Source organism: Bos mutus, chromosome 17, assembly GCF_027580195.1.
Source record: "Bos mutus isolate GX-2022 chromosome 17, NWIPB_WYAK_1.1, whole genome shotgun sequence".
Lineage (NCBI taxonomy): Eukaryota > Metazoa > Chordata > Mammalia > Artiodactyla > Bovidae > Bos > Bos mutus.
In genome coordinates, this window is record NC_091633.1 from 64,840,376 (window position 1) to 64,867,095 (window position 26,720).

Below are 26,720 nucleotides of genomic sequence, written 5' to 3' on the forward strand. Positions count from 1 at the left end.
TTCAGGTGGGGGGTGACCTCCCTCTACTCAGATTAAATCACCAATAATTTGCTCCTAATACCCATGATGCCTAATCTTTAATTTACAGCTTTGGAAAGAAACGTGTGTCAGCTGCTCAGTCGTGTCCAACCCGTTTGCGACCCCATGGACTGTACCCCATCAGGTTCCTCTGTCCTGAGGATTCTCCAGGCAAGAATGCTGGAGTGGGTAGCCATGCCCTCCTCCAGGGAATCTTCCTGATCTAAGGATTTAATCCAGGTCTCCTGCATTTGCAGACACGTTCTACTGTCTGAGCCACCAGGGACTTTGACCCCAAATCCTATTTTTACGTGATGATCTGGACTCCATGCTAGAGTTTGAGGAGCATAGGTTGATAAATTTCTGAGCTTTACAGGATGATCAAGCAATGGTAGTTTAAAAAAAAAAAAAAAAAAAAACCCACAAAAATCTGCATTATAACTGCCTCAGATACTTTTGCAAATATAAATATGAGCCCTCTGATGAGATGATCTGTGGATGAACAATAATAAAGTTCGGAATGTGGTGGCTTCCTCTCCCCGCCCCCTCAGCTGGCCCTACTCCTCCTGGGCGACTGAGACCCTTGTCTTGGTGAGGATGGTCTGAACTGCATTCACTGTGTCTCAAAGCAGCTCAGTTCAGTTTAGTCGCTCAGTCGTGTCCAACTCTTTGCAACCCCATGACTGCAGCACGCCAGGCTTCCCTGTCCTTCATCATCTCAAACTCATGTCCATTGAGTCGGTGATGCCATCCAACCATCTCATCCTCTGTTGTCCCCTTCTCCTCCTGCCTTCTATCTTTCCCAGCATCAGGGTCTTTTCCAGTGAGTCAGTTCTTCCCATCAGGTGGAGTTTCAGCTTCAGCATCAGTCCTTCCAATGAATATTCAGGATTGATTTCCTTTAGGATTGACTGGTTTGATTTCCTTGCAGTCCAAGGGACTCTCAAGAGTCTTCTCCAACACCACAGTTCAAAAGCATTAATTCTTTGGTGCTCAGCTTTCTTTATAGTCCAACTCTCACATCCATACATGACTACTAGAAAAACCACACCTTTGACCAGATGGACCTTTGTCAGCAAGTAATGTCTCTGCTTTTTAATATGCTGTCTAGGTTGGTCATGGCTTTTCTTCCAAGGAGCAAACATCTTTTAATTTCATGGCTGCAGTCACCATCTGCAATGATTTTGGAGCCCAAGAAAATAAAGTCTGTCACTATTTCCATTGTTTCCCCATCTATTTGCCATGAGGTGATGGGACCAGATGCCATAATCTTAGTTTTCTGAATGTTGAGTTTTAAGCCAACTTTTCCATCCTCCTCTTTCATTCATCTTCATCAAGAGGCTCTTCAGTTCCTCTTCTGCCATAAGGGTGGTGTCATCTGTGTGTCTGAGGTTATTGATTTTTCTCCCATCAATCTTGATTCCAGCTTGTCCTTCATCTAGCCTGGCACTTCCCATGATGTACTCTGCATGTAAGTTAAATAAGCAGGGTGACAATATATAGCCTTGACGTACCCCTTTTCCTATTTGGAACCAGTCTGTTGTTCCATGTCCAGTTCTAACTGTTGCTTCCTGACCTGCATACAGATTTCTCAAGAGGCAGGTCAGGTGGTCTGGTATTCCCATGTCTTTCAGAATTTTCCAGTTTGTTATGATCCACACAGTCAAAGGCTTTGGCATAGTCATAAAGCAGAAGTAGGTTTTTTTCTGGAACTCTCTTGCTTTTTCAATGATCCAATAGATGTGGGTAATTTGATCTCTCTGGTTCCTCTGCCTTTTCTAAATCCAGCTTAAACATCTGCAAGTTCCTGGTTCATGTACTGTTGAAGTCTAGCTTGGAGAATTTTGAGCATTTGCTAGTGTGTGAGATGAGTGCAGCTGTGCGGTAGTTTGAGTATTCTTTGGCATTGCCTTTCTTTGGGACTAGAATGAAAACTGACCTTTTCTAGTCCTGTGGCCACTGCTAAGTTTTCCAAATTTGCTGGCATATTGAGTGCAGCACTTTCCCAGCATCATCTTTTAGGATTTGAAATAGCTCAACTGGAATTCCATCACCTCCACTAGCTTTGTTCGTAGTGATGCTTCCTAAGCCCCACTTGACTTTGCACTCCAGGATGTCTGGCTCTGGGTGAGTGATCACACCACTGTGTTATGACCAAATGCTGCTGGTCAAAAAATTAACTAGTGCTTTTTATGATGGTCAACATGTTCTCTGAAATGTCATGCAAATTTATGTACATGCCTGTGTTTTTGGGGATGGGAGGAAGGAAAAGAGGTTTTCTTGACACCACACTGACCCAAACCAGGAGAGTACCTCTCCTTTAAGACAGTCTGGTCTCTCTGCTCTGGGCCGCTCTGCCCCAGGAGCCTGCACTTACTTCACGTCTGTCTGGTTGTCTCGCATAATTAACGCAGTGCGTTTACTGACTGCATGATGCAAGGTTAGGTCCCCACCGTGTCCTTCCTGGCTTTGGTGACTCTGGGTGCTTCTGAGTGAAAAGGCAGCATGTCAAACTCTGCACCACACTGGCTGCGCTCCATGCAGATGCAGGAACTGGCTGGCATGCCGGGTGACTGACCAAGGAGCCCTCAAATGACACACCAAAAGGTCAGGGGTAAGTGCAACAAGGGCCTGGTTTCTTTGACTCAGTTTTAAAACTTCTGGGGGGAGAGAATGTGCTTCCCAGGTGGTGCTACTGGGAAAGAGCCTGTCTCCCAATGTACGACGTATAAGAGACGTGGGTTCGATCCCTGGGTTGGGAATATCCCCTGGAGAAGGGCATGGCAACCCACTCCAGTATTCTTGCCAGGAGAATCCCATGGACAGAGCGGCCTGGCGGGCTACGGTCTATAGGGTTGTAAAGAGTTGGACACAACCGAAGTGACTTAGCATGCAGCATGCATGCATGGGAAGAGAAACCCACCGTAATACAAAGTTAACTTCAGATTTTCCAAACCAGGAAGCATTTGTTACACAAGCAGCTACTTTTTTCCCTTTAAAAGTATATTAATTTGTTAGGAAGAGAAGCAAATAATGCAAAGCTGTCTGAACTACTTAACCTTATGCTAGAGGTAAGTCTTGCCACTAAAAATAGAAATAATTTTTAAAAGTTACCAATACTTTAACCCTGATTCATGGTTTCCTCCCCTTTCTCAAGACACTCTATATTCCACAAAAATACCATATGATGTTATATTTTTGAAATTAGTGTCTAATTATATCTATTGGCAACTTTCTCAAAATCAAGAATTAAAATCATTAAGATCTAAGGAATATATTTTCATTGTAATTGTTCCTTTTTGTTTTCATAAGGTACCAATTTCTGGGATGCTGTCACTTAAGCATGCCAATGCTAACTTTTTTGTTTGTTTGTTTTCTAGATCTAAGAGTATTTTCTCAGAGACATGGAGAGGAAATGAGGAGATTGCTATCAATTAGATTTCTTTCTTTAACGTAAAAGAGTTGAACTACTGAGAATTTCCTAAGACTGTAAAGTTAGAGTTTAGGAAGCCTCATGATTTACCCCATAAAGTGAATTAAGATATAAGCATTCTTTTTTGTAAACTCATAAGTAAGATTTTTGTAACTATGCTTTACTGACAAATACTAGTTTCTAATAATCCACACCGTACCAATCATTTTTCCCTCCACACATCAGAACACACAGGCACATACTGTGTCATTTCAAAACCGAAAGAGGTTTTTCTTTTCCTTGGGCTTGATCTCTAAATAAGGCCTGTTCAGTGCTAGGACTCTGGCTTCAAAGTTTGGCAAAATGTTTCCTAACCCAGGAAGCAGATTAGACAGCTCAGGAAATACAGGGGGGAGAAAGAGGAAAAGGAGAGAAAAGGAAAAGAAAAACAACAAATTGAAAGCATAAGGGCAGATGATCACTGGGTCCTACTTAGGTGACTGGTTTCACTCGATTTTTTCCAGTAAAAAAAAAATAAAAAAGCCCCTGCTACTGAACTTTCCCCCACTTCAGGAAACGCACATTAACAACCTCTAAAAGTCCACGTACAACAATACAAGAAGAGAGATCATTTCCTCTAAGAAAAGCTATTTCCAGTCTTGTTTAAAGACTAAACTTCGTATTACCCTTTACTGTATGGGGTGAAGACAGGATATTCTTTACATTTTCTCATTGAAAAACATGCTCAAAATAAATACTGGGATTTTTGTAAGTTTCTACAAACCGAATGTTTTACATATTACAATTTCACTGTAGCAAACAGAATCATATGATGTGAGATTTAAGTCCAACAGGTCCAAAGTGGTAAGTTCAACAGGTATTTTGGGGACCCCTTGGAATGAAATTATGAAGGCTAGACGTGATGATAGGGGAAGGGAAACGCAGGCTTCATACTGGCTCACAGAATCTACTTATTTCTCTGTGGTTACATTATCCTGCAATATAGCAATAACATTCACATATCGATACCAATACATATACATGTCTATGTCTGTGTGTTTGGAAAGCCTAGAAAGGAAATCTGGGAACCATGTAAGACTCTCACTGCAGCGCTCAGCTGAATTTGCCCCTCCCACTACCTATCAACATACAGAGTTAATACCTAGCAGGGAAAATCAGCTCAAATAAGATAACACTGGCCACATATGACCTTTTCAAAGACTCCAAAGCTATGGCCATCTCTCATCGGAGTTTCTAAACTGAATATAGAGCAGGGGGAAAATGTCTTCTGAAAAACATCGGGTTAATTCTTTGATAAAAATTTGCAGTAGTTAGTGGATACAAAAAGTCTTCACTTTTGCTTTCTGAGATAGTGGGATCTACCAAAAGCTATAGATCATAAAGCAGAACAGATTCCCTTAAGAACCTTTTAAAGTCTTACTGCTTGAAAAATCGTCATGGCTTTCAATAAAGCTGAAGAGAAAAATTTATCTTGCTGCTAGTTTAAGGGGCTGCACTTCAAACTCTTCTTAAAGAAAAATAAAAAGAGAAAGAGGATAGACTTCTTGAACTGCTTTGAAAAGCTTGACCAATTACTTCAAAGGAAAGGGTGTCTTTGTCCGGAGAGCAGGTTTATGACTACTGATGCAAAGCCTAACCAAAGGCTGAAAAGGACACTCAGTGCATCTTTATGGATGGCCTTAAAGGAAGATGAGCAAGTCAAAGGAGATTAAAGGCTCCAAATCCTGCCACAAACACCAGGACACATCAGTTTTTACAGATGTGCTTTTCTCAGTACATAACAGGGAATATCAGTTACTAACTTACAGACGCCATTATAACAATCCAAGTTTCATTTAAGCAGCACAAGATCTCCATAATACCCATTAAGCATTTATATTCGACCTATGTTTTAAAATATTAGGTGAAATGTTTTACACCATTAGTCAGAATAACAAATGCTGCTATTAAATGTGTTTCTTTGGTGCTCTCATAACACTAAGTGTATTTCTTCATCAAATGGACTCTGAACCACTTAAAGTTATACCTGAAAGAAGAGATGGAGGAAACAGTAATTTCTCTGGTATCCTGTTCATAAATATCCAATGAGAAAAATATTTCAAAAGATCTGTATCCATTAAGGCAAAGAGAATTAATAAGCCAGGTAAAAATAGCCCTGACATCTATTTCTGGCAAACTTTGACTTGCATTTTTAAAAATGAATAAAGTTCTTGGTATTTTGGCCATCATCTCCTCAGTCTTAATGAAAATTAAATTACTTTCAAAAGGCACTGCAAAGTTCTCATTAGCAGTTGAAGTACGTTGTTACTAGCAGAGAGAATCCACTTCATTCATTTACCATTTTCGTACTGTCTATCATGAAATGAAGAGCAGGTCAACATTTCCTTAGTCTTAGTTTTACAGAAGTAAAATTAGCTCTTTCAATTAAAACTTAAGTTTAACTACTCCTGGGACAGAGGTTAACATTCCCCATTTGTTTATTCATTCATTCCTTTAACTCCTTCACTTTAATATAACATTTACTGAGTATGTATTATGTGCAATGCACTCTGGAAACAAAGGCAAGAAAATATGACCCTGTATATGTAAATGATTTGATTTTAAATGGTCACTGAATAAGGTTTTGTTGACCTTACTATAAGCCTGCTAATTACAAATATCTATTATTGGAAAGATCAAAAAGCTGCATTGAAGTCCAAACTATTTATTATAACTTAATTTTTATACAAAATAAGTACTTACCGTCAACTAATAAGATTTTTAAATAAAAACAACCAATATAATTTTCCAGGTTAGCAAAATCTAATACCCATCTGACCTCTTAGAGACATAAAACAAAATATGAAACCTTGCTTTAAAAAAAAAATCACTTCAATAGAGTATTCATTTTGAATGAAAATGTAAATTTGTTTAAGGACCTAAATATATAATTATTACATATATATATAGGTTTAAGAAAATCTAAGTATTATATATACTTGCCATTTCCTAAAACTGGATACTTCTGTTTTGCACATCTTTTATTCCATTTTAATTACATTTTTACTATAAAGCATTCATCAATGAAAAAATTCATATGAAAATTGAAGACTAAGGTTTCTCATGTGGCTCACCATAATGGTAAATCAGGAGAGGAAATGGTTTTTGTGAAGCAGATGAGGTTAGTTGTTAAATGTTTCTTAAATCTTTCCACTAACTTTCTAATTTTTCAATTGGAATGATAACACTACATTTTAATTACACAGTTCAGTTCAGTTCAGTTGCTCAGTCGTGTCCGACTCTTTGCGACCCCATGAATCGCAGCACGCCAGGCCTCCCTGTCCATCATCATTTCCCGGAGTTCACTCAGACTCACGTCCATCAAGTCGATGATGCCATCCAGCCATCTCATCCTCTGTCGTCACCTTTTCCTCCTGCACCCAATCCCTCCCAGCATCAGAGCCTTTTCCAACGAGTCAACTCTTCACATGAGGTGGCCAAAGTACTGGAGTTTCAGCTTTAGCATCATTCCTTCCAAAGAACACCCAGGGCTGATCTCCTTTAGAATGGACTGGTTGGATCTCCTTGCAGTCCAAGGGACTCTCAAGAGTCTTCTCTAATACCACAGTTCAAAAGCATCAATTAGAAATTATTTAAGACTTGGTCTATTTATACCATCTCTACCAACCTTTCTTCCTATTTTCCTTTCATTATGGATTTTTTCCATTGTTTTGAAAACATGTTGATTTTGTTGAACATATACATTATAGAAAACAAGTCATGGCTTCATTTAGAATATGACAACCAACAATAAAATTTGGTAGCTTCCTCTTGTAAATATTAGAATTATTAATATAAGACAGTATAATGTTGATTTAAAACTCAATAATACTAAGTTCTTGATTTATAACCTTTCTCCTTTCTATGATATATACTATATATATATATCATATAAGTTTATATGAACTTGGGCTTCCCTGGTGGCTCAGAGGTTAAAGCGTCTGCCTGCAATGTGGGAGACCTGGGTTCGATCCCTGGGTTGGGAAGATTCCCCTGGAGAAGGAAATGGCAACCCACTCCAGTATTCTTGCCTGGAGAATCCCATGGATGGAGGAACCTGGTGGGCTACAGTCCACGGGGTTGCAAAGAGTCGGACACGACTGAGCGACTTCACTTTCCTTCTTTCACTTTCTTATATGAACTTATATAAACAAAAGTTTATGACAACGGAATCATCTTCTAAGACATTAAAAAGTGCACTTGTGTGAGTATATACCTACAATTTTATACATAAAGTATAATCCTAACATGTGTAATAGTATTTAAAAAGTACAAAATCTTATCATGACATATACTTTCATAAGAACTCAATACTAACTAGAGATTGCTAGAGGTAATAAAATTATCTTCTGCAAATACTAAGAGTACTTTAGTGACAAAGTTGCATCAAATTTTCCACAGTTGATGATCCAATGAAATGAAATTTAAAATGCTGTCCAATTTAGTGGGTAAGAATGATGCCTCTGGCCTAGAGTCCTGGGTTTGAATCCAGGCTCTAGTTTGCTAGCTATGCTTCCCCTCCCTTGGGTTTTGAAGCTCATAGGTCTTACTAGAACTATGAAAACTATGAGAACTCAGATTCATGTCCACTGAGTTGGCGATGCTATCCAACCATCTCATCCTCTGTTGCTCCCTTCTTCTCTTGCCCTCAACCTTTGCCAGCATCAGGGTCTTTTCTAAGGAGTCAGTTCTTTGCATCAGGTGGCCAAAGTATTGGAGCTTCAGCTTCAGCATTAGTCCTTCCGGTGAATATTCAGGGTTGATTTCCTTTCAGATTGACTAGTTTGATCTCCTTGCTGTCCAAAGGACTCTCAAGAGTCTTCTCTAGCACCCCGATTCGAAAGCCATCAGTTCTTCAGCGCTCAGCCTTCTTTATGATCCAACTCTCACATCCGTACATGACTACTGGAAAAACCATAGCTTTGACTATATGGACCTTTGTTGTCAAAGTGATGTCTCTGCTTTTTAATATGCTGTCTAGGCATAGAAAAAAGTCTGGAATGATAACTAGTAAATGTAACCAATCTCCTCCTGCCCTCAATCTAGTAAGTTCTCATAGTTCTAGAAAGATCTAGAAAGTAGAGGCATACTAATATTCTCTCTGTGCCTCATCTATAAAACAAGGATAACAACAGGACTGGGCTGCCCAGGTGGCTCAGTGGTAAAGAATACGCCTGCCAATGAAGGAGATGCAAGAGATGTGGATTCGATCCCTGAGTTGGGAAGAGCCTCTGGAGAAGGAATCCCCACTCCAGTATTCTTACCTGGAGAATCTCATGGACAGAGGAACCTGGTGGGCTACAGACTGTGAGGCTGCAAAGAGTCCAACACGACTGCACACACACACGCGCGCGCAACACCAGGACTACCATGAGGACTGACGAGCTACTACGTGAAGTGCTGGAGCTGTGCCTAGCATGTAGGGAGCACTCAGTGAACACCAGCCAGCAGCGGCAGGGTGGTGCGTATTTTCACCCTCTGTTGCTCACATTTGTTTTCTAGCAAAAGTACAATATCTGATCCTGTGACACATAAATACCAATTAGAAATGATTCTTATTACTATTTTTCCCATCAGGGAGGAAAATATACCTTCATTTCTAGAAAGTAGACTATGATTTCTCCCATTCCTCTTTTTCTTAGATTTTCCAACCTTCTCTAACAATCCATTTCATTCTGATATAGCCAGAGCATGGAGCTGAGAGCAGGAAGGGAAGATACATTACAATAACTAGGTATTTTCCTACCCAGTAAAATATATTTATTGTGTCTGATTATCAAAATAATATATACTCATTATAAAGCATTCATATAATTTAGTAAATTTTGAAGAAGAAAATGAAAAAATACCTCTAAGTTCCACTACCTAAAATGACCATTGCTTGCATTTATCAGTTATTATTTCAGACTTTTTTCTAGCCTAGACAGCATATTAAAAAGCAGAGACATCACTTTGACAACAAAGGTCCATACAGTCAGAGCTATGGTTTTTCCAGTAGTCATGTATGGATGTGACAGTTGGACGATAAAGAAGGCTGAGCGCCGAAGAATTGATGCTTTTGAACTGGAGTGCTGGAGAAGACTCTTGAGAGTCCCTCAGACAGCAAGGGGATCAAACCAGTTAATCCTAAAGGAAATCAACCCTGAATATTCATTGGAAGGACTGATGCTGAAACTGAAGCTCCAATACTCTGGCCACTTGATGCGATGAGCCGACTCCTTAGAAAAGACCCTGATGCTGAGAAAGGTTGAGGGCAGGAGGAGAAGTGGGCGACAGAGGATGAGATGGTTGGATGACATCACTGACTCAATGGACATGAGTTTGAGCAGACTCTGGGAGATAGTAAAGGACAGGGAAGCCTGGCGTGCTTCAGTCCATGAAGAGTGGAGAGTTGTATACGACTGAGCAACTGAACAACAGCAATATACAACACGGTATACGAAGCATACACTTACCGACACAAATATTTAAAATATGTCTTATTATACCTGTAGTTTGGTGATCTCTGACACTTACCAATTCAGAGAACATATACTTTCATGTCAATATCACAATTCATAATACATTAATGGCTATACAGTCTTCCATCATGTGGACATATCAAACTTAACTTGTGTACTTCTTTTATCCTAGTTTTTTAAGACTTTTCACTTGCCAATTCCCCACAGACAGGCTTGTCTTTGGCTCTAATTCTTTGATAGCTTCTGTAGTTGCATATGTGTGTCTGGAAACATCAACATATAAAACTCTGCCTCCAAAGAGAATGTAGATACTTAGAAAAGTTGTTGAAATCTTATCCATATTTGTTGATGTTTACTATTATGATTCTTTTAAATATGAAAACAAAAATGGATAACTATTTTTATCTATCTATCCTAAATATCCAAGTCACATAAAATTCTTTGTAATTTGTCCTCCTTAACATTTTTAACTGGAGAAGGAAATGGCAACCCACTCCAGTAGTCTTGCCTGGAGAATCCCATGGATTCCAGAGGAGCCTGGTGGGCTACAGTCCACGGGGTCGCAAAGAGTTGGACACGACTGAGTGACTTCACTTTCACTTTCACATTTTTAACATTTGTTAAAGATACATAAGTAAGGCATTAGTGAAAAGTATAGAGGGTTTTCACATCTTTAGCAATTTGAAACACCTGGATTTGACACCAAAAGCAAAGACAACAAAAGCAAAAAATAAACAAGTGAGATTACATCAAGCTAAAAACCTCTGGACAGCAAAGGAAACCATCAGCCAAGTGAAAAGGCAACAGATGAATGGGGGAAAATATTTACAGATCATAATACCTGAAAAAGGTTAATATCCAAAACCCACGAAGAATTCACATAACTCAACATCAAGAGAACAATCTAACTTAAAAATGGACAGAGGATCTGAATAGACTTTTTTTTTTTTTTTTTACAAAGAATACATACAGATGGCTAAGAAGTACAGAAAAGGGTAACTCAACATCACTTATCACCAGGGAAATGCAAACCACAATGAGATACCTTCACATCTGCTAGACTGGCTTTACGAAAAGGACAAGAAATAACAGGCTTTGATAAGAAAGTGGAGAAAGAGGAATCCTTGTGCCCTGTTGGTAGGAATGTAAATTGGTACAAACACTATAGAAAACAGTATGCAGTTTCCTCAAAAAATTAAACCAGCAAGTTCACTTCTAGGTATAAACGAAAACATGAATTCGAGAAGATACTTGCGCCCCCTATCACCGCAACATTACTCACAATGGCCAAGACATGGAAACAGCCCAAGTATGCACTGATGGATGAATGGACGGACGAAATGCTGCACGCACACGCACACACACACACACACACACACACACACACACACACACACAGTGGAATATCAGTCATAAAAAATAAGCTGCCATTTGTGGCAATATGGACAGACTTTAAGGGCATTATGATAAGTAAAATAAGTCAGACAAAAACAAATACTTTATGATCTCATTTATGTGTAGAATTTTAAAAACAAAAAACACTGACTTCAAAGATACAGAGAATAGACTGCGAGGTGGCTGCCAAAGGTGGAGAGTGGGCAGAATGGGCAACAGTGGTCTAAAGGTGCAAACTCACTTACAAAATGAGTAAGACTTGGGAATTTAATGTAGAGTATAGTGAATATAGTTAATAATCACGCTGAGTCACTCAGCTGTGTCCAGCTCTTTTTGACCCAGTGGACTGTAGCCTGCCAGGCTCCTGTGTCTATGGGATTTTTCAGACAATAACACTGGAGCAGATTGCCATTTCCTCCTCCAAGGGATCTTCCCGACCCAGGGATGGAACTCACATCTCCTCTGACTCCTGCACTGGGAGGCAGCTTCTTTTCCACTGACCCCCCTGGGAAGCCCATTTAATAATACTGTATTGTATATTTGAAAGTTGCTGAGAGAGTGGATCTTAAAAGTTCTCACATCGGGAAAAAACAGTGTAACTGTGTGGTGATGGATGTTATTTAGATACTGTGGTGATCCTTTGCAATTATACAAATATCAAATCATGATGTTGTATATCTAAAATGCATATGTTAGGTGCCAACTATATCTCAATTAAAAAAAGAGAAACTTGCTGACCCTGCTCACCCTAAGGAAATATAAAAGCATTCTCTCAGTTGTAGAAAGTTGTAAGCTATGAGAATAAAAGCTAAAAAGCTCAAGAGTAATGAAGACCTGAGCCATGAGAGGCAGAAGAAATTCTAAGGATGTTTTTCCCCTGTGTAATTTGCTGTATGACTCAGGGAACTCAAACCAGGGTTCTGTACCAACCCAGAGGGAGTGGGAAGGGGTGGGAGGTAGGAGGGAGGTTCAAGAGGGAGGGGACATATGTATACCTATGGCTGATTCATGTTGATGTATGGCAGAAACTCTTACCATATTGTAAAACAATTATCCTTCAACTAAAAATAAATAAATTTAATAATAAATAAAAGCAACAAAACAAAAACCACTTCAAATCCAAAATACAAAGTTTGATCAAACCCATTTGAATGTGAAAAAATTACTTTTAAAAACAGGGCAACTGTAAAAGAAACCATCAGGGACATTTACTACCTAATGTCATATAAAAGCGTGTCTGTTCACGAATTCTCAGGACTATCTAAGGCATAATGTAAGGCACATATGCACAAAGATGTTGTATCACTTCTCTAAAGAAGCAAACCCTTTGAAAGTCAATCTAATATGTTGTTCCAGGAGGTCTTCATTAACCATATCCTTAGTAGTTCTACAATAATATACATCCCCCACACAACATTCTAAAAGCAGAAGACTCCTGACTTTAGGCTTAAAAAAGGAAGAGAGGGGAGGAAGTAGCTTGAAATTTCAGAGTACATCCAGTCTCAGTTAAATGAAAGGAGACATATTTACAGTTTTCTTTGAGAGCCTACACTTCATTGACTATAGAGAATTTGTAGCTTCTAACTAATGGGTAATTCCCGCCATTGTTTGAAATTAAATTTCCTATCTGAGCATAAAGTATTAGACAATTTTCTTTGGTGTTGCACTATTAAAGTGTTCATATGAAGATACCCAGTTCCAATTTGAAGGGATAAATCATCTGTTCTTCTGTTCTCATATTTATATGGCAAGAACCCATGGGTTGAATGGTAAAGTCATTTTTTTCTGCAACTAAACAAGGTAAATAAATGTGATATATTGGCACATCACCCCACCACTCTGCATATGGTGCACATTAAGGCTGTATTCATTTGCCATATGAATATAATTCCTTTTACCACATCTACTATTAGTTACAAGCAGTAAATACAGAGTTGTTTTGCTGGAACGGGAGGGCCTGCATTACATCATGGGGCACCAAACATCCTGGCCCTTCTGGAGAATTTCATAGACATAGCTTTAATGTCACCTGAACTTGAACACTGCCAACATATTGCTTCAAACCATGCTTGATGAATTCTTCAAGGAAAAAGGGGAAATACAGGGCAATCTTACTGCAATAGCGCAAACCACAAGGAATGTTCTTGATGAGATATACATGGAAGGAGCCATGTTCTAGACAAAGAATCAGATTGAGTCATATCCCAGATATTAAAAAAAAAAAAAAAAAAACGTTTCAAACACTGCTTTCATAGTAGCTGTGAACATAAGGAAACTAAAGTTAAAATATCATGCAAACAATTTCCTCCAACTGTAGCCTACTGAAGACCTGTGATTAATAAGAGTTCTTCTCATTACAAACTGTGATGCTTTGTTTCATTAGGTATATATCGTGCTTACTTTTTCCTTAAACAAAATACTGATTATAACCGTCCAAATCCAGGTTAGTGCAGGGCCAAAGAAGAAAGAATGTTATTTCTTTTACAAACTCATACAGTTCAACACAGATGTACATATCTTGACATTTGTGAACCATAAATACTACACCACAGGCAATTAAAACAAAGTACACCTGTTTTACCAAGTACTGATTTTCAGAACTATCAAGCCCCCCAACGCGTCCAGCAGATGGCGCTCTAGGACGCCTACTTCTTGTGTCACATCCACCTATATTCTGGCAAGACAAAGAATAAGGATTTATCGGTAGCTTCAGTAAAGCGTAGTAGGCTTTATTATAAAAAGAACATAATTCCTAAATATGTGCGCAAAAATATACATATGCATAAGCACATGTGCACAGAGACAACCAGTAAATAAGTCACACCTGGACATACTGTGATACCACTTTTCTTAAAGACTTGATGAGTAGTCTATGTATATCAGTGGTATTTATGGTTACATGGCAAGATCATTCTAAATTCATTAAAAAAAAATTTAGAATGCCTTAAAGTTAGAATTCATTTTTAATTATAGCAGGGATGTCTCATTAGGGTGATACTAGTAAAATTAACAACAGTAGGATTTACGGTAATGACTTAAGTGATTGATGAGAGTGTAACAAAATGAAGTTTTCGACAGAGAAAAAACAGGGCAGCCATGGCATACAGTACTTTAAAAAACAGCTCTGTGGTCTGTTAGTGCTAGCCTTATGGTTAATAAAACCTTCTTTCTAATTAATGGTGCTGAAATATTCTTAACAGAATCTTGTTATGAAAAAAACTTTTTTTTTTTTTCCAGCAGACGCCATTCCTATAAAGGAGAAAGCTGATACAGATTAGCATGTCTGATTGCAAAGAAGAAAAAAAATGCCACCTTTCAATCAAATCAAAAACAGAATGTGAGAATGGAAAACTACTTTACTGAAATACTACGCACACCATCTATGCAACACCTCACAGTCAGCGACTGTTTGTTTCTAAAGCTATTCAACTGTGACTTTTAAAAAAATTACTCAGATACCTAAAAATGCTTAATAAGCACTTACATTTAGATGCTTAATGAGAATTTGATTTTAAGTTTATGATCTAATAAAATACAAAAACAGTGAATAAACTCTTCTGTGAATTTTCATTTTGATTACAAGATCATTTTAAAGTTTAAAGTATTTAAATGTCAATTGAATGCATCAGGGAACATTTTCTTCAAAATTTGGAAATGTGCAGTCTGGATAGCATTATTGTGAAGGAAAAATGAGTATTCCAGGAAAGCATTTTGGTGGACAAAATCCAGTTTTAAACACAAAGGGTATGAGGGCAAAGAGAGATATGCTTTCATGCATAAAACATCTTTTTTTGAAATGTTCTTGGTTAATTTTATTTAAAAAACCCACAACTAAATGGAATCCTATCTTAATTTTTCTTCTCATTAAGAAAACCGCATTCCACAGGAGATAACTATCACAAGACAATAGAGACAAAAATGAAAACCTATCTGTCACACAGGAAAACAAGGCTTTTGCTATATAACCTAGTCAGATTCCATAAAACATATGCATCCTTTTAAAAGCCTCATGGTATACTATATACAGGTTTTATCCAGTTTGAATTCGCATGATTTTGCCTGAGTAATGTGTTTATTAACACTAGATAACATGAGTTAAAAAAAAAACAACTAATAAAGCTATCAACTTTACATACAGCACTGACATTAGATTTGTAGGTAATGCCATAGGCTTATGACACTAGCAAGTAAAATTGCTGGCTTATTCTTATGATTTTTGAAATAAACAAGTAATATGCTTGGATGAGGCCTATAAAATGCAGGAAAGGCAATGGTCTAGTTTTTTTTTTTTTTTAAATTACCCATTTTCTTTCCAAGAGAAAAGTCTAAATTCAAAACTTTAAGTTGAGGCACTGTATGCATCTACAGACCACGTGGGACTTATGTATATAAAAGCCTGGCTATCTCTTAAATGTCGATTCATCCAAGAGCTACAACACAGAAGTAAGCATAATCTAAAATTCTTCATCCAAAAATCTGTGACTTCAGCGGCTGCACTGTGGAGCCATCAACGAGCCACAGGCTTAAAAAATGTGAACCAGCTTGCATGAGTGCTTAAAACAGCTCACAAGCAGTACACATGTCTTTGTTTTTGTTTGCATTGTCTTTTGAAAAGCTTACACTGGTTTATTCATCTTTCCATTCTAATGTGTGGAAATTCTCATTATATGAAAAAGTGCCTATTTGTCTTTTTCTCAGATTCACCCTTCAAAGTTAAAGCAAAATTCAGTTGGGACATCAGACATTACAGAAGGACCCCAAAGGATGAGGTTCGCTGTGAGAAAGGTAATTTATCAAGAGTCATTACACTTCTCTAAAATTTTTATCAGATGTGCTGTTAAGTTATTCTTTTATTTTTTCCCTTGCATTACCAGCATTACTAGGAGTTAATGTCCACCACACTGCAGACAATGAGAGGGCATAGATGAAGTGCTTTATGGAAAATACAACATTATAATATCTACTCTAATACCAGCAAGATGGTGTTTGTGTGGTGATTTATTTGCTCTGAAGCGTTCTGTGCTTCTGATAACACGTTAAGTCGGTTACTATCGTTGCTTTCATTTTACAGACAAGACAGCACAGCACAGCATAGAACTTAGCTGTGTCTTACTCTAAACTCCATGATCTGGTCAGTCCTACTTGATTCATTTTTATAATGTCATGGACATAAAAAAATCATCTTTAGGTTGATTTACAAGGTATTTAAATATATATATTTATCCTTTCTAGAAAAGCTGAATATTTCTAAAATGCATTTATTTTAAAATACACTTAAATCTCTGAAATGTAACAACAATTACACATTAACTGCAGCTAGAAAGCCTTTAGCTACTTTTCGAAATACCCATTAGTAATGACATAGAGAACACGGTTAGGTCAAGTTAAAAAAAAAAAAAGAACAAAATTTTTTTTCGTTTGGATTGCTGTGTGTGCATGAAACATCTCACACTATTTCAAAGCAAAGTTCTTCCTAAATATTTTCACATAAATAACAAAATGGTATGCTTATTGTCTATGTCAAATCTAGGTTTGTCTGAGACAGTTTAGTGAATCTCAATAACTGAGTTTATGGAAACAGGGAAAAACGAAATTGAAAGTAGTCGCTCATCTTAAAAGGCCAGAAAAGGAGGAAGGAACAGAGTATGAGGCTCCACAGAGAAAAGGACATGAAGCACTTCTCAAAAGAATGCGAAAAACAAAGTTCCCTGAAGCTTACAAATTTAAAGTTATTACTTTAATTACATATAGAACGGAGATGTTGTATACATACGTGAAACACACACATGTCCACACTAACCTCCCGATATAGGCACACACACTGAAGTTGCTCTGACTACTCTTACCCATAGCATCAAAGCCGTAAAGTTACTTTTCACATTTAATTTGTGTAGGGAATTGTCCATGTTTTGATTAAGAAATACATATTAGAGGTTCATAAAATAAAAACTTTGATTCACCATCACACCAAACATAATACATACAAAGCAGAAACAGTGTTGGCAAAAATACTTTGCATATACTTCTTTTAAAACTGTACTGGCTCTTGAGTAAATTTTTTAAAAAGGTTTCACTTTCATACAAATAATATACATTTAATAAGCACAGCTTTAATAAGTCAATTCAAAATACGATGGACTTAACATAATCAGGCTGTTTTATAATTTGGGACTGAGTGACAGAAGTAAGTACCATAGTATTCAGGTAATCAGCAATACCGTGATCCTTCCTTAGCCAAATAAATTGCAACTTGCTTTAAATTAAGAAACTGTAAATATTTAAGAGCAGTTAAAATGCTCTACCTATGAAATAAAAAATATAATGCTATTCTTGCAGGATCTCTTCAGTCTTGTCATAATCATTTTAATTAAATTCTCGTTTTTCAGGTGGTCCTTTTAATTGTTTTTTCCTACTTCTTAATGTGTTTTTCTAAAGCCATTTCTTTTCTGCAGCTGTGTGCGATTGGTTTTAATGGTAGCTGCTTCCTTTTTTGCCTTCTGTGAATTACAATTTTAAATGGTTACACATTTTTTGTTTTACTGCCTTCAGCATAGTTTCATAAAGATGTTTAAGGCTGTTGGTGAACATTTTCATTTCCCATTTGAGAAACCAACAGCCAATTTGAATATTCCATATTGGCCTTTTATGACCCGTTTTATCTTTTAATATGTAAATGAAAGCATATTTTTTCTAAAGACTGGTTTGTTTCCATGAAATTATAATTTTTTTTGCTCTTTAAAATAGGAATTCAATAAACAATATGTGATTGCTCTTTTACATTATATCTTATTGTTTGTGAATTAAACTCTTCTGTTTTATTTGGTGACAGCCATTTCCAAGGAAGGACTAGCATTTTCAGATAAGAATAACCAAACACATGAAAATGAGATTTTATCCTTGAATTTGAATTATCATTGGTCACAAAATGTTAATAACAAGGTTATCTAGAGCTTTCTTAAATTATAACTAAGAAATTAAAATTACTTGATACTTCAGTTTCACTTTCCCCATGATAAAATAGGTAAAACTTCACTGCAAAATGTTACTATACATCACTTGTAAAAGTTTACTTATAAATTGTACTTACTGCCCGGGTTATCTCCAATACCACTGCTTTTTCCATTCCAGTACCAGAGCAGAAGGGTTGCATCACGTGACCCTGACAGAATGTAGCAATTTCCCCCGATATACGACTCCGAACGAGTGAGGCAAGTGACGACATCCCAATGGCCAAACACCACTTGGATCAATTTTCCTGAAATACAAAACAAGTTCCTTTTAAACTGCTATTTAAAAAAACTGAAAAACTTTCCAGTGATTGTTTAACTTTTAAAAAGATAATGAAGTTGTATTAACTCATATTCTGATAATTCAGATTTTATAATAAAATTTGATCTGGTTCAACCTAAAAGTTTTCTTTGAAGAATTAACGACAACAAAAAGAATCAATTGAACAGTGATAGTAACATTTTTGAAAGACATATGTTAAAACTATTTCAACTAATAATATTATTATACATGGCTCCTAGGAATTACAAATGAATTATGTCTACTGATTAAAGCAGACTCAAGAGAACCCTTATTTGGAACCATTTCAACAATTTATTAAGTTACTCTAAATGATCCAAAACAAAGCAAAACTTAGTTGCCTTTCTGTAAGTACTCTATCCCTCAGACTTCACTAATATAAACCTCTCTCTGAATCAGTAAAGGCAATTTATTTCTTCTTCTCTTCTCTGAAGTCATCTACACAAAGACACTATAAACCACATCCAAGAGTTTCTGCTTTTCACATCAGGATTACATGAGCTAAATTTTGATAAAAGGACTAATATATTGTGACTGCAATTTGAGCTAGTGATTCTTTCTTTAATTGTCTGAATGAGGAAAACTCCTGAGGAGAAGGGAAATTAAGATGACAGTTTACCAGTAATGACTGGGGAGGGGGACCCAGTAAACTTACCATATATCTAGGGTGTCAAGCACAGGATGAACTGCTCACATAACAGTGTCAGAAAAAAGTAAAGGTCCCACCTTTTAGATTTTTTGTTTAATCAGATACGGTGTTTGTAATTCATACAAACTTGTCTAAAGAATTAAATAGCTATAGCAGCTCTTCTACTCTACCCTGACCAGTTTCTAGCTAACGTTTCTCTCTGAAATGACTACAGAATCTACAAATTATAATGTCATAGAATGTGTACCTTTAATACTCAGCATGAATGCTTTTCTTTTTTCAAATAAGCATTTCGGTAGGGTGATAAAAAATACAATTCAGATGTTCAAGATAAAAACCATTAAGCTGGAAAAAAATTAGTATGCCTAAAAAGTTTATATGTTTAACTTGGAACAGATCGCAGCCTATCAAAACCTTAAGGTCTCAGCTAAGTATTGGTATCTATATGTATTTAATTTTTCAAGATAATAAATATAACTAAAATATTTCCACTAAATTTTTCACATTATTGATTTAAATTAACCCAAAGCATATTACAAAGTCTGAACATTTAGAAATAAATACTGCTTCATCCACATCAGATGGGAAGTCAAATACAGTGTTTTCCCTTGTCCACAGTGCTCTAATAGTAACTTAAGAAAGATTCATATCATTCTCAAACTGCAAAATTGATAAAGTACACTTCTGTTTCCTATGGAAAAAGACTTTAGTCAAAGCAGGTATTTTAACTAGTAAGTGTTAAAAATGTTCACTTCTGAATTTCTCCAACCTTTTAAATTAACACCAGAATGTTTCATTTTAAAAATTAACTTTATCAATAAAGAATATAAGAACTCAAGACTTTCTAGAATTAAAAATGGAAAGAAAATTAAATATTAAAAATATAATAATTTTTTATCATTTCCAATTTATATGAAGGACAAAGGAGAGAGGTTTAGTGGTAAAATGGTTGGAGTTAAGAGGGAAGACCTAACTAAGGATGAGACAAAAGGCAGCTGAATGTAGTCTTACTACAAAGTAGAAAGTGAGAGTCGCTCAGTCGTGTCAGACTCTGTAACCCCATGGACTGAAGCCCACCAGGCTAACCTGTGCGTGGGATTCTCCAGATAAGAATATTGGAGTGGGTAGCCATTCCCTTCTCCAGGGGATCTTCCTGACCCAGGGATCAAACCTGTGTCTTCTGCATTCCAGGCAGATTCTTTACCGTCTGAGCCATCAGCAAAGAAGTACTAATTAGAAAAGTGAAAGCTAAATCATGAGTTTTAACTACTGAAAATACTGAACACCCCATAATGTGATTATGCTTTTGATCACAGAGTATGTACAGTGACTTCTGCCTCAGCCTATACTAAATGCTGAGAGCATGTCAACTATACGAGTGATTTAAATAGGTTACTTAGAGCAGACTCATTTAAGATTTGACAACCATCAATTCAGTGGGCTGTAGAAGTGAAGATGAGCAAAGTAATACATCTAGGTATGTGAGGTCTGTAGCATAAACAGAAAACCCAAACGCTGCACGCACACCAGGCAGCCCGCGAAAGAGCAACTGTCTGCTTGGTAACATGCTTAGTTTCCAGCTAGTGAGAACAAAGGGCAAAGTTTTAGCTGTAAAAGTGCGACGGATTAAAAGGACTGTCAGAACTTCTCAAGACACATAATAATTTGCTACTTCTCATTAATTAAGTCATCATTCTATGTCTACAATGTCAGCGTTAGGAACATGTATATTCAGACTGGGGTTTCTTTTTTAATTAAAATTTCCTAGTGTTTTAATTTTTGCCCCTAAAAGTTATCACACTTATTTTTCATTCAACAAACATTTACTGAGCACCTACCAAGTGCCGAGCATTAGATCTTACTTGTATATAGTGGCAAACAGAGAAACGGTTCCTGCCCTCATTAAACAAACAGAAACAGACAAGTAACTGTGAGTGGTGTTAACTACTAGAAAAGAGGAGAGAGAAAAACAGGAGAGCACAGACTTAGCCTGGGCATCAGGGAAGACTGAGATGAGGGGGCGCCAGCTAAGTATTCACATCTAAAGAGTTTCATGTTTTAATACAAATTAACTTCATTCTCCACAATTTATACTCTGGGCTCAACTCTGGAAAACATTATTTTTTTTTTCAGTTTGCTTTTTCCTGTCTGGCAGTGTTCCTCTGCAGTATTTGTTATTGCTATGAGGTGGAGGTTCACTCCTCCTAAATAAATCACACCATATAAATACCTGCTGTTCTTTTTGGTAAATTATTTTCTGATAATCTCATAAGTGTTCCTCAAGCTTTATTTTTTGTTTCCTTTAATACCAGTCCACCTCTCCACACACTAATATCAAATATTACCACAAGCACTAGAATATCCTTTTTTTGACAGAACAAATTTTCTAGTTAATGTTTTATTTGACAGCTGTGCTACAAATAAAAAAAAAAAATTCAAGCTCAGGACTCTGCACCACTGAATCTAAAATGTGGCCTGAAAATAATTCCTACTGCCGAGGGAAGGTTTTATTGTTGCCTCTGCTGCTCTGGTTGTGTCTTGAAAACATGATTTATGTTTAAAGAATTTCCTGCTACAACCATGTTTCTCTCTACCCCCACCTCCCCACCCCACCAAATCTAATAAGAGAAGGATTTTTTTTTTTTTGGCTTACGTGCCAAAATATAATTGAATTCAACACTTGTGATAGCTCTGCCATTATATATTATTGATCATACAATTTTTCTGCTAAACTTCTCTGCTAAACTTAGGAGAAAACATTTAATATTCCTATCATCATGAAGACACTAACACGTTTAAAATTTAAATAATTTTAAATAAAATTTGCATCAGAGTTTGTATACAAGATATTAAGAAGGGTATTAGATTTATCATATGAGAGTTTTTTCAAAGCTTTCCTGGAAAGTATAAATATTTTTGGTATACATGTTCAGTCCCACCGAAATGAAGTTTAAAATGAGACTTCTTTCTTATGAAAGTGTTTTATACATACACGCACTTGTGCACGTTTTAAAAAACAGTAAAGTAGAAGGCTTTTGGAAAGAGAGAAAGGAATGCCATCTAGTTTATTAAGTCTAAAGTAACATGGCAGACATTCTAGGAACCTAGATTTTAAATGGGTAACACTTGTGTGAGATAAAATGGACTAATCACAAAGATGCCACATCTGAGGTCAGAAGACCTCCAATGCCCAGGTCTAGCACCATGACCTGTGCAAATTTCAACAAGTTACTTAACTTTTTCAAACCTTGGTTTCATCATCGAAAAAATGGGCCTATGGACACCTATTCGATTTCCTAAGATTACTGTGAGGCTGACACAATATCATGTATGAGAAAGAAGATATTTTATAAATTCTAGAGAACTGTGTGACTATAAAAATTATTTTATTATGAGTATTATATAAAAGTGAGGTTAGCTTTGGAGGTGGTGGTTTAGTTGCTAAGTCGTGTCCGACTCTTGCAACCCCATGGCCTATAGCCCGCCAGGACATGGGATTCTCTAAGCAAGAATACTGGAGTGGGTTGCCATTTCCTTCTCCAGGAGATCTTCCTGACCCAGGAATCGAACCCAGGTCTCTTGCATTGCAGGCAGATTCTTTACCAACTGAGCTACAAGAGAAGCCTCAAGGTTAGCTTTTACTTTACAAAGGTTAAAGAGGTTAGCTTTAATTTACAAATATCAATATTCAGTGTCTTTAAAATGATATGAAATGTCAACAAACTCAGCAAGGCTCAAATGTTGAAACCAAAGATTGGGAGAGGAGCTAAGATGGCGGAGGAGTAGGACGGGGAGAACACTTTCTCCCCCACAAATTCATCAAAAGAACATTTAAACGCCGAGTGAATTCCACAAAACAACTTCTGAATGCCGGCAGAGGACATCAGGCACCCAGAAAAGATTGACATAATATATGATCCCATTTGAGGACATTCCGGAAAAGGCACGATTATAGAGATGAAGAGTATGTCAGCAATTCTGAAGAGGCTGAGGTGAGGGAAGAAACTGACTATGAAGGGCAACCCGAGGGGTTTCTAGGGAATGTCTGCTGCTCTGCATCTTAACTGTGGGGGTGGTTGCATAACTGGATACAATGCCCTGAGACTAACGGAACTAAAAATCAAAATAAGGAATTTTACTGTATGCAAATTGAAAGATAATTTTCAATGTATAAAAAAACAGTATGAATCTAAAAGAATGTTCAAGAAAACCCTGTGATAGGATGTAACAATTTTAATCTGAAAGTTTGTGAAGAAGGGAGCATAGTTTGAGGTCAAATAACACTAAGGTTGTCATTACCGTAATAGTGAAAGAAAAGGTTAAAATTTAAACCTGAATATTAAGCCAGAGAAGATTTATTATAATAATAAATAATTTTAGGAAAACTTGTCAATCTCCAATGCGTTTTTAAAGAATTCCAGAGGAGTTTTAGGTTCAATAGTAATTAACATCATAGACCTAAACATCTAGTAAAAGCCCAAGTAATCAGGAAGACCTGAATGATGTCTTCTTTCTGAACCTACCTCCAGAATAAAGAAGTAAATGATAAAAATATTAGGTCATTGATTCCCTGAAATAAAAATTAAACGAGATCATGTCTAACTTCTAGGGTTTATTCTATACACAGTACATATTCAACTATATTTCCCTACTCTCTCATTGTTAGGTTATAATACAATCATCAAAACGTAGCTAGGACAAAGTCCCTGAATACCCAAGAATTAATTCGTTAATATACTATACTTACTAAAGTAGGAGTATGGACTCATACATTGTATAGAGATGACTAACATGACTGAAAAAGGATTTGCTGTAAAACAGTTAATTAATTAGAAATTTCAATTTAAAAAATTTCCTATCCCCAGAACCTTTAATCAATATAATTATTTGTAGATCCTTGTTTTAGTTGAACTATCTACCTCCATGGTATTTAAGTTCTAATGCATTACTATCTAATTTTAATTATTTTAAATATACAACTACATATTCAGTATAAGTTTATGCCCTCCTCTTCCAGTTTCTAAAATACTTTAAAGAGACTCTATTAAATTTTTCAATGTTCATAATTGCCTATATGCAAAAATATACACCCATTCATTGGACTGGATATCCTATAATAGTAGTGATTTGAGTTTGGTTTGTCCCTTAGGGAGTTGCATGCAAATGAATAAGGAGTCAGCTACCTTTCTTCACCATGGTGTAGTTTTCAGCAAGATTCAGTGGAACTGGGTGGAGGCAAGATAGCCACTCACAGGAAACACACTTAGAATTTCCAGGGAAAAAAAAATAACCTTTAAATAATATTAAAGTGGGGAAATACACCTGTAAGTATGTGCACTTGTCATATGATTATGCATGGACATGTACATATGGCATTTACACCAAGGTATGCTTTCAAAATAAATTATTCACTTGTAAGTATGAAGCTTGGGCGACAAACCTATCAAAACCTGCCCCTTTAAAAACATTCTGAAGTTAACTTATTAATGGATTATAGAGTAGATTATTACTTGAAAGGGAAAACTATATTTTACACCTTTTAGAATTCTGTAACTTTTACACGGGAGATGAGAAAGCCTTTTCAGCCTCTTACCGCCACTTGTTGTAAACTTGAGTTCACTGATAAAGAAATGATGAGGTTACCTGTGTCTGTAGAATAGACGCGGAAACTCTTATCCCAGAAGCCACAGAGGAGGATGTAGCGGTTGTCCGACGTGATGACAAAACACTGGGAATGGACTTGAATGCTTTGGTCTAAGAGGTCAGTGATCTGCCTCCTGTGCATTCCTGTATTGCTGGCTATGAGAACAGAGGGGGAAAAAAAAGCCTATAAACCCACATGCGCAAAGAAATCCCGTAATTTGTCATGCTGGGGGCTGGGGCCAAGGGAGGAGAGACAACACAGTCCAGGATAAAAACATCTGATCTTTAATTTTAAATACAATAATATTTGAAAAACCACAGGAAAACACAATCCGATTGTTGGAAGAAGGAGGGTAGCCAACTTCAACAGCTCGGTAAGAAATTCTGCCTAGAGGAAAGAAACAATAATACACTACAATTTTAAAATACGTAGTATACAATTCTCAGAACATGCTATCTAGCTCTTGGGCAGGACCAAACTAGATTAGAATCTCCAGATTGCATCACAGTTAGGTTTGTGTTTCTGACAATCTCATTACATCTATTGTCATGAGAATGGATTCATGTTGCGACAATCTATTACCGCTAACTTTTTGTCACAAGGAAGAGATATTAGAATTTAAATGTCATATATTTGAAATATTGGAGCATCTTGTACTAGTTTGACTTTAACAGGCCTTTAATTTGACCAGATGTGAACTCCCATTTCCCCCATTCACAGCCGCACTTGTGTGCAAGGAAAGGGTAGGATGACTATTTATGAAGGATACTTGTAATTGAAGAAGTCAAAGCACAGCACACTGCAACTTTCTTGCTACTTCTGTAAACAGTAAAACAAGACAGTCTGGCAGTATGTTTTCAGAGTGCTGCAGAGCACCTGAGACGGAGTCTGTCACAAGGCATAAGGTCAGACACAGCCCGACATCACATGCATGTGAAGAGTAGTAATCCTCTAGAAACACACTATCAGCCATGTCATTATCAGCAAAGGAATTTTCATGGAGGTGCCTTCTTTGGCATTATGAAGCCAACCAAATAGAAAGCTCTGCTGTTCGTGATCTAGCAGTTATTTCATTATCAGCTTTCCAACACAAATTACAGTTCTTATACTGCTAAAAAAAAAAAAAACTTGATCATACCAGAAATCAGAACAAAATAAATGTCTACATCTAATTATTAAGTTCTTTGCATCATTGCTTTCAGTTTTTATTGGAAAAAATATTATAGCTGCATTATTGATAAGAATTAAAAATAGAAATATATCTATGTTATATTCATTGTAGGTAATAAGTTAAGACGGCCAATTCAATAGAAGGCTCAGAAAGTAATATGGAAGAAAAAAAGTGTTCAAAATACTTTCCAGTCCTCTGCTGGGATACAGAGGGATAAAATACTCCTTACCCTCATGGCATACAGAACATAACAAACGTATTCATGTGAAATACTGCAAAGTTCTGCTAGTGTCTGACTGTACAACCTAACCATGTAAGATTATTAGATAACTGTTTGATAATGGGCTTCGGATACTTTGGGGGAGATTAATGGCCTAGAAAGTGACAGCAGTAGTAAAAAGGGCAGGCCTCTAGTCAGGAATCACGTGCCCCCTCCTTCCATACAAAGGGAAGCTCCTGGCAGGTGAAATAGCTTTTGTGTGTCATAGTGTATCACGGAGAGACGTTAGTCTCTCACTGCAGTGAACCTGTGTGATACGATTAAATCTTTTAATTTCCAGTAAACCTAGCAATTTAAAACAAGATATATGGTATTTTCTATA

General features: G+C 36.8%; 1 protein-coding gene across 4 annotated transcripts in view; it reads right to left on the bottom strand.

Moving 5' to 3' along the window:
* Nucleotides 1–26,720, bottom strand: part of LRBA (LPS responsive beige-like anchor protein) — a 759,310-nt gene that overhangs the window by 13,456 nt on the left and 719,134 nt on the right. For all 4 annotated transcript variants that reach the window (XM_070386647.1, XM_070386648.1, XM_070386644.1 and 1 more), the window contains exons 52-53: nt 24,947–25,102; nt 18,434–18,601 (exon numbers count right to left, since the gene is read on the bottom strand). In XM_070386647.1, the coding sequence (XP_070242748.1) occupies nt 18,434–18,601; nt 24,947–25,102 (324 nt within the window). The remainder of the gene's footprint in view (nt 1–18,433; nt 18,602–24,946; nt 25,103–26,720) is intronic.